The 9,108-nt window shown below is 41.8% G+C and overlaps 1 protein-coding gene across 1 annotated transcript; it reads left to right on the forward strand.

Annotated features, from left to right (window-relative positions):
- Window positions 1-268: 268 nt before the first annotated feature.
- Window positions 269-9,108, forward strand: FUCA2 (alpha-L-fucosidase 2). Its single transcript, XM_020812790.3, has 7 exons — window positions 269-613; window positions 3,211-3,398; window positions 3,909-4,248; window positions 4,359-4,569; window positions 6,344-6,534; window positions 7,018-7,126; window positions 8,629-9,108. Exons 1-7 carry the CDS (start codon window positions 396-398, stop codon window positions 8,767-8,769), a joined length of 1,398 nt encoding a protein of 465 aa, XP_020668449.3. The 5' UTR covers window positions 269-395; the 3' UTR covers window positions 8,770-9,108.

Consider the following 9,108-nt stretch of genomic DNA (forward strand, 5'->3'; position numbering starts at 1 on the left):
GGGGGTCTACTTTCAGGCAACTGTATGGCTTGAGCCTCAGTACTGGGACACGGGGAGAGCGGCCCCATTGATTCTACTGCCAGGTTAAAACCCCCTGCTGTTGCTGCTAGTGATCTTGTAAAGCAACAGAGTTTGACACACACCCCCCTCGCCGAAAAGCGAGCTCTCGTTGCTGAGGCCTTCTCAGGAGAGCTTCCCGCTTGAACTCCGACGCTGAGCAGCGTCCGTCCGCCCGGCCCGGCCCTCTTCTGCCTCTTCCTGAAAAACCAGAAAGTTAACATTAAACCCAAACGAGGCGGAAGCACCCTCGCTCCGGTTTGCAAGAGAGCGCCGTCAGGTGACTGGCGTCATGTGAAGGAGAAGCGGCGCAAGGAGGACTCTCGAAGAGGCGCTTTATGTCTGCCGGCTCCCGGCTTCCCGCGCTGGGGCGGCTGTTGCTGCCGCTGCTTCTCTCCATCTCCCGGCCCTTAGCCGGAGAGGCCGCTCGCTATGACCCCACTTGGGAATCGCTGGATGCCAGGCCGATCCCCGACTGGTTTGACGAAGCCAAGTTTGGCATTTTTCTCCACTGGGGCGTGTTCTCCGTGCCCAGCTTCGGCAGCGAGTGGTTTTGGTGAGATTCCTCTCCCTCGACCTCTCCCCCCCCCCACCGCCTCAGGGCTGTGCCTTGCTCGGTTTGCCCTGGCCTTCTCCCCACCCCCCACCCCGCTTTCCCTCTCGCTGCCCGGAGCTGTCTGTTGGCGGGGGGCCTTGATGCAGAGCCACGAGAGGGTCCCTCGCCGCGGGGAGCAAGGACGCTTTAGGCTCGGATGTCTCCCGAAGACCTAGCGGGCGCAGGGTGGAGGTTAACCGGGCTGTTGAACTGCACGGAATTGCCTTCTAAGGCGACCCGCGGTCGTCTCCATTTCATTTTACCTTCGTAGGCGAACGCGGACCGAGCAGGAGAGCGCCGCTCATTCCCAAATTATTTGGGAGAAGGTTGGGCCGCCCCCATGCTCCGGTCACAATCCGTCTCCTTTGCGCTACCTTTCTTTAAGAAATTCGCGGTCGGTAAAATAAGCAACAGCCAAACGGTACTTTAACGACTACGTTAGGCTTTAAGACAGGACTCTTGGGTGTTTATGCTGCAACAGGTTTACTTGGCCACCTGTTTTGGAAACTGGCCACCACTTTGGAGATTGGTCCAATTGCGTTTAAAAGTGCTGGATAAAACCTGCCTTAGGGAAGCTCTTAAAGGAGGGCTGACTGTGCATGTGAGCCACTTCCCATTTGTTTACTTTTCAATTTCAGCAATTTAAGACAAAACAGCCTTATCATTGAGGTTCAGGACAAGCTCTGAATCCTAGCCACTGGTGAAGCCTCCCACTTTTTGTGCTGGAAAGAACTGAGGTTGTGCACCAGTGCAAGCCATCAAGTCCTTTTCCCCCTTCATTTATACTCACATGCCTACATAGTATTTCATGATAAGCTATTAAAGGTTTAGCTTGTTTGCAGGAGCTCCTGGCAGGGTGATTCTTTAGAATAAGAGGAAGTAATCTTGCTCTTGCCCTAATATCACTCACACCCCACTACACACAGATTTTTAGTTTCTATTCCCTAGGAGTGAGTTGTGAGACAAAGTAGATGGGGTTTCTTTGAGGGATGAAGTCCTTCCCTGGATGCTTGTGGATCTGTGTGGGATCAGGAGGGAAGAGCTTTGAAGATAAGATTCTCCAAGTTTTGAGTCTTGTGTTCTTCCAACTAACACTCAACTGCCTTTTCTGTTCTGTCGTGTTTGGAGAGCAATTATATATTCAGTCATTGTTAGCTCCTTTCAAATTCTCTTGTTACGGAAAGTTATAAAGGAAGGATGGTAAACCTTTGGTTCTCCAGATATTTTGGCCTACAATTCCCATACATAGACAATAGGAAGAGCTTGTGGGAGTTGGAATTTAACATATTCATGAGGGGCAAACATGATAAACAAATATACTTTGTGTGAAAGGAGATTCCCTTTTCTGTGCCAAACCCCTTGTCTACTGTTGGTCCAGTTTTAACATTGTACTAACAGGCAAAACAAGTACTGATAAACAGACACCAATTAGACATTATGATGATATGATGATTATGTGATGTTGAACTAAGGACAGTTGTCCATCTGAAGCCAAGAATTGTTTCTGGGGAGGGGATTAAGTCGGGAGTTGGAACCAAGGAGCAAATCAGGACCTCGAGGAGCATTATTGGAAACCAGACCAAAACAAACAAACAAACAAATGAAAACCAAACCAAAATCCTTTTATAGGTATTCCTGTTTAAGAGGACCTTGTGTCTAGTTTATCTTTATAGGACCAAGTATCCTAAGTAGCAATGACAGTTGAAACTCAGGGTGGAACTAGATAGGGAGGTTGTCCCATGTTGATTTGGGTCAATTTGCTTTTCCTCTGGCAGTTAAATCACTGTGGTCACTACCCAACCTCGCAATTTTCAGGTCAAGAGTTCACACCATATCTCAGGTCACTGCAGTTCTCATCAGGACCACTGTCCTCTGTCATTCATCATTCTCTTTTCTACTTTTTAGAATTTTTTGGCAAATGACAGTGCTGAATTGATATAACAGCTTGTGACAGTGCATGCTTACCTTACACAGCACTATAGGTTAAATAGATTTGCAGGAAATCTTTTAGAAAAAGGCTTCAATATTGAGAATGAATGGACTAGGATGTATTTAGAATTGATAGGAAAAGTAAACAAAGCACTCTAGAAACTTTATACAACCGAAATGTCCTAATCACATTCAGTTTGGTATTTAAATTTTTAGCACATGCAACCATATCATCAAGACACATGGGAGGGTTACATGAGACCGAGAAACTTGATTTGAGTTGGAAAGATACTTTGGGATCTTGCTACAGAGGATGGACAGAGTTCCTACTCCAGTCCTCTGAAGATGCCGGCCACAGAGACTGGCGAAACGTCAGGAAGAACAACCTTCAGAACATGGCCAAAGAGCCCAAAAAGCCCACAACCACCATACTTGGGGATTCTCAGATATGTTTCTAGATACTGCTTCTGCACTTAAGCATGCTAAAGTCATGATGTGTAGATTATGCATTCCACATATTTAGGACACCACTGAGATTTTGCTCCAGATCATGTCTGAATTTCTTATCTGACATCTTATTGCTACTGTTTGCAGATACTATGGAGTATTTATTTTTTATTTTTTTGCAGGTGGTATTGGCAAAAGGAAAAGAGAGAACCTTATGTAAAATTTATGAATGCAAATTACCCTCCTGGATTCACATATGAAGATTTTGGTCCTTCATTTACAGCTGAGTTTTTTGATGCCAACCAGTGGGCAGACATTTTGAAAGCTTCTGGTGCCAAATACATTGTCTTGACTTCAAAACACCATGAAGGTAAACTTAAGATCTTTCTTTTGGATCTCAGGAAATTGTTTTAGTTATTTCAGCAGACAAAAAGCTTAGCTAGGGCTTCTTCATTTGGTTTCGGAGTACATGTTATAACCCTTTAATTCTGTAACATCAGCCCTACAAACAGTATGTAACAACTGTGATGCCGATTCTACTAGTTACTACATTTGTGTCCCATGGAGCACTTTAGTCAGAGAGCATGCCTGGCCCAGACTTGTCGAATGTGCACATGGCTATGTGTAGATTCAACCCTAGATTTTCTTGTTGAAAATGCAATATTTTTTCTATGGTATCATGCCAATTCCTCCATTACACTACTTTTCTTTATCTAAAGAAACGACACAGATATATTTTCAGGTGCATTCTAACATAGTCTACGTATTTAGCTTTGCAGATACATTAGTTTAAGGGAGGGGGGCAAAATAAAGATGCCTCAAACATTTGCAATCCTTTTAATTGTTATGAGTAGTAATCATCCTAACTTTCATCTCCCAGGTTTTACTTTGTGGGGATCTAAATATTCTTGGGCTTGGAATGCAGTTGATGTTGGACCAAAACGGGACATTGTGGCTGAATTAGCATCATCTATTAGAAACCGAACTGGATTACGCTTCGGGCTTTATCACTCACTGTTTGAATGGTTCAACCGTCTCTTCCTTGAGGATGCTGCTAGTGCATTCATGAAAAGACAATTTGCAAGTCTCAAATCACTCCCAGAGCTTTATGAAATTGTGAACCAATACCAGCCAGATATTCTGTGGTCAGATGGAGATGGTAATGCCCCTGATACTTATTGGAACAGCACTGGTTTCCTTGCTTGGCTGTATAATGACAGGTATGTCATTTTTGTTCTATGGAACTTTCTTTTAACCTTAGTATTGAAAAAGAATCTGTGTCTTAGATTGCAGAGACTTCATATACCAATAATGCATTTCATATTTTCAGCCCTGTTCGGGACAGAGTGGTAACAAATGATCGCTGGGGAGCTGGCACTATTTGTAAACATGGAGGATACTATACATGTGCTGATCGATACAATCCAGGACACCTTTTGTCCCATAAGTGGGAAAATTGTATGACAATCGACAGGAAGTCGTGGGGATACCGGAGAAATGCACAATTGAGTGATTATCTAGCAATTGAAGATCTTGTAAAGGTAAAATGAGACAAAGACAGTGTGGCCTGTAGAAACTTTCCATAAAACAACCAAAGTTTATCTGGAGGGACCTGTTTTTAAAAAAACATACACAATCTACAGTGGACCCTCGACTTACAGACTTTTCGAGTTACAGACTTCTCTAGCCACAAAATTTAGGTTCAATTTGCAGCCAGAGAATCGACCTACAGACCAGGAAAAAAACAAAAACAAAATGGAACAAAAACGGCCGGTTACAGGATTAATCGGCTTTCAATGCATTGTAGGTCAGTGAAGACTGGACCTACAGACTTTTTGGCCTGCAGCCACTATTCCAATATGGATTTATTCTGTAAGTAGAGGGTCCACTGTAGAGGAAAGTTTGTGCAGCTTCAGGTAGGCAGGATATTTGAGCTTCCTGAATGCTAAATGTTTCTCCTCTGTCCAAGCAAATATCCCATCTCGTTTACTTACTCCTCCATTTAACACTATTCCTCCATTTAACAACCTATTATAATTCTGTCACAGTGTATGTTTACTTGTATTATATGGAAAAATGTCAAAATATTCTAAATGAGAGACGCAAGCTTTTCTCTCCCATATCTCTCCACTTACCCAGCTGCAATGCCTTCATGTCACAAAGTGTCAGTGCAGAGTGCTGTTCTCTGTTTTCTGGTTATATATAGGAAGGCAAAGGCATATTCATTCCCTATTTGAAGTACCATTAGCTTCCAGTTAGTTTCCGGGCCAAGTCAAGGTTCTGATTTCAACTTGTAGTTTTTCACAGCCTGCAGCTATATGCCCTGGAGACTCATGAGCTTATACATGGCTCCTCAGTTGTTAAAATATCCTGCCATCCCCCTGTTTCATATGCAGTCCCTGTGCGAATTTAGCTTTTCTTAGTTAAATACTTGGGGCAGGGAGCAGCTTCTCTGATGGCAATAAATTCTGGCCTTTTAGAAGGGGTAGTGCCTGCAACAATGCTGTCTTGGCTTGTATTGACTTGACTGATGCTTTCAAGTCTTGAGTGTTTTCACCTTTTATAATTTTTTGAAATACCATTAAGTATGGTGAAAACTTAAGCCACCTTCAGCAGACAGAATATGGATGTAAATACTTTGGATTAAAAAAGAGGTGGCAACATTTTTATCAGTTGTTGGAATGGTTGTGGGGTTCTGAGGAAGCAGTTCTTGAGACTAAGAAGGAAAAAAGGAAGAAAATATCCACACCCATCTTGTCTCAACCATAGCTTTTAGATCAAAGAAAATATAGCTGGTCATTAGCATACGTAGTGTGAAAGATCATTACAGAAACCAGTAAGGAAATACATACTGAGGAAGTATATGGTGACTGACAAAATCTGTAGCTGGTATTCAGCAGCTGTATCTTGTAACCTACAGCGGGGGTGGACTATTTGGGACCCTCCAGATATTGGACTGCAGCTCCCGTCAGTCCTAGCCAGCAGAGTTAATGGCAAAGAATGTTGGCAGTTGTAGTCGAGCAAGTATCTGAAAGGCCACATAATCCTCATCCCTGACCAATAGCACAACACTGGAATGTATTTGTTTGTTTTAAAACATTGTAACCCACCTTTCTCCTTAAAAAGGACTAAAGGATGGCTTACAACAATTAAAAGATAGTATTTAAGATTACAGTAATAACAATGAGTATACAATACTAAAAAGATTAAAAATAACCTTTGTAAATCTGCCTTTAATATTTTCCAGAGTTTATAGAGCTGTGTTGACAATTTATATTGTACTGTTGCTTCATTTTCCTTCCAAAACAATTTCAGCTACTTGTTGAAACAGTGTCCTGTGGGGGAAATCTCTTGATGAACATTGGTCCTACCCATGATGGACGCATTCCTGTCATTTTTGAAGAGCGCCTAAAACAAATGGGGAATTGGCTGGAAATAAATGGAGAAGCCATTTTTAGCACTAAACCTTGGAGAGCGCAGAATGACAGTGTCACCCCAGATGTATGGTAAGTCTGTGAGAAAAATTAAAGTATTTTGCCAATGGGAACAACTTATTCTGCTTTCTTGACAGTGCTTAGTCAAAGAAAAGTAGCATCAATCTATTCCTGTTTACTGAGAAGTAAGTCATGCTGATTCATTGGGGCTTACACTTAACTAAGAGGCAGAGGCCTTGTCAGCTCCAGCTTTCAATGTGTGGATTAAGTTTTGTACCTCAGAAGAACAAGGGAACTGGCTAGCAACTCTGCTATGTTCTTACAATTGCATCAGCGTCAACTTCACTCCTCTGTTCTAATACACAATCAGGGAAGATGCATATTGAGTAAAGACAACTTATTACACAGCTAACACCTCTAGGAAATGCATTTCTAACCACCACCATTTGGAATGATTGCCAAGATCTATGACTAGTCAGGCACTTGAGATACGTAAGCTGAAAGGCGAGATAAATAAGTTCAATAAATAATAAATGTTTTATTAATGTTGACCAGGTATACATCAAAACCAAAAGAAGACATTCTGTATGCCATTTTTCTTAAATGGCCCTCTTCAGGAACTCTAGTGCTGGGTGAACCAAAGGGCATTCCTGGGAAGACAGAGGTATGTGGTATTTGTCTGCTTCTCCTACAATTCCTGTTGAAGAATTGCAGGGCTAGAAGATACCTATTCTAGTGTTGTGCAGTAAAGCAAGATCTGTATCTGGCACTCCTAACAGATCAGCCTGCATAACCTAAATTTCTCTGGGCCAGAGCTGTTTGTAGAGCAAGGAGTAAGTATACTAAAGCATATTCAGACAGATGAAGAAAGGACATTACTCATGATACAAGGAACTGTTGAGAAGTCTCCCAGACTTTCAGTCAGTATAGCTCCAGAGAATTGCTGGGGTGGGAGATTGAATGAGAAGACATCCTGGAAAAGATATGAGAAGACATCCTGGAAAAGATATATAAAGGTTACTTACAACCCATTATAATGATATCATGTGCAGAATCCTATTGGTGTTCATATAAGGTTTGATTAACTTGCTACATTATAGCTAATTGACAAAAGTGCCTGGTCACTGCCCAGTGGCACAATCAAGATGCAACCTGGCATCTCATCGATTAGCTGCAGAATGTTACGCAAACCTTACATGAACACCAGTAGGGTTCCGTCCAATGTAATTAAAGTCCAGAACAAGGAGACCATACTGATGAATATCTAAAATTTGGATTTGCATTAAATTTGCATCAAGTGTGATGCATAGTTTTTTCAAGATTTACTGGTTTATTCAGTCACTAGATATCTATGGGATTTTTAGTCTCAGCCTTTTGTATATTCTCTAGGAGCAGTTCCTCCATTATCATAGGCAGCATGTGGCTTGCTGACTCACTTCATTTTCTCTCCTACTTAAAACTGAGGACACTTCTTCTCCCCAAATTGTTCAATAACCTAGCACAGTATCTTGATGCTTGGATGGGAATGAATAGCAGCACAGAGTACTCCAGTCAGCCATTTAGCTCTTGCTCTCTGCTTCCCAATATTTTTAGCTATGTGTATTGAAACATTCTGATGTTACTGAATGGTTTTTTAAAAATGCATTTGAAACAATAATTAAGACTATAGTACCTCCTATTGGCTTACATGCCACAAAGCAAGCAAGTGGGAAACTAAGATCTTATGCCTTAACAAAAGCATCCAGACATCAGAAACAGCATTATCCACAGTCACAGATCATTCTTGCTCACAACTCACCATCCAGACATCTGCCCTTTGCCTTGGTCATTTGGGCTCAGATCAGATGGAAAGAATGTAGTGCTAGGGACAATAAAGCTGTTGTCCTTTGATCTGAGATTTTATTGCCCTTCTTTTGCCTTTGCACAGTAGCATCTTATGAAGTAGCCAATGGGAATCCTCCTGTCACGATTCCACAGGCACAATCACTGAGTCATATACAAACATGACTGCAGCTGAATCGGGAGGTCAGGCATTCTGATTTGTTGCCCTCAAAATAATTTATTAGTTATGATTACTTAGAGGGGGTATGTATTTCAGAAAGTATCTTTTTAAATGACATCCCATCAAACCAGTTCATCCATTTAATAACAGCTTTTCTGTTTCAGGTGATGTTGATAGGATATGCAGAACCATTGCCATGGGTTTCCTTGGGAGAAAAGGGAATGATGGTGGCTACACCTCTGTTATCATTTACTAAACTTCCGTATCAATGGGGCTGGACTTTACGGATAACTCATGCATATTAGTAAAAGAAAACTCTTCTGAATCATCATCATCATCATCCACTTTATGGATAATTATAGTTCACTCCCAATGGTGCTACTGCGAGAAGGGCAGGAAAGTTAATCTCAAAAAGAAGACACTTCATGTTTTGTTTTTCCTCATTCAGCTTTTTCAAAACACTTTTTGAAATGAGGCCTTTTGAAGATTCTTGCAAGATTCACAGGAAATGGAAATAAAACAGTGATGTACAGAGATGTTCAGGAAACAAACTAAGCAGAAAAAAATAAAGTCTACCCTGCACAACAGAAGTGGTTTGGGGGTAGCATTTATCCTATACCACAAAATAAATTTGACACACCAAA

This window comes from Pogona vitticeps, chromosome 1, assembly GCF_051106095.1.
Source record: "Pogona vitticeps strain Pit_001003342236 chromosome 1, PviZW2.1, whole genome shotgun sequence".
In the NCBI taxonomy this organism is placed as follows: Eukaryota; Metazoa; Chordata; class Lepidosauria; order Squamata; family Agamidae; genus Pogona; species Pogona vitticeps.

What these genes read in the sequence shown, in the direction of transcription:
- FUCA2 (XM_020812790.3), top strand. Translation starts at nt 396, where the DNA reads ATGTCTGCCGGCTCCCGGCTTCCCGCGCTGGGGCGGCTGTTGCTGCCG. An exon ending in AGTGTCACCCCAGATGTATG is followed by an intron (nt 6,535 to 7,017) that starts GTAAGTCTGTGA and finishes AATGTTGACCAG; the next exon opens with GTATACATCAAAACCAAAAG. An exon ending in GCATTCCTGGGAAGACAGAG is followed by an intron (nt 7,127 to 8,628) that starts GTATGTGGTATT and finishes TTTCTGTTTCAG; the next exon opens with GTGATGTTGATAGGATATGC.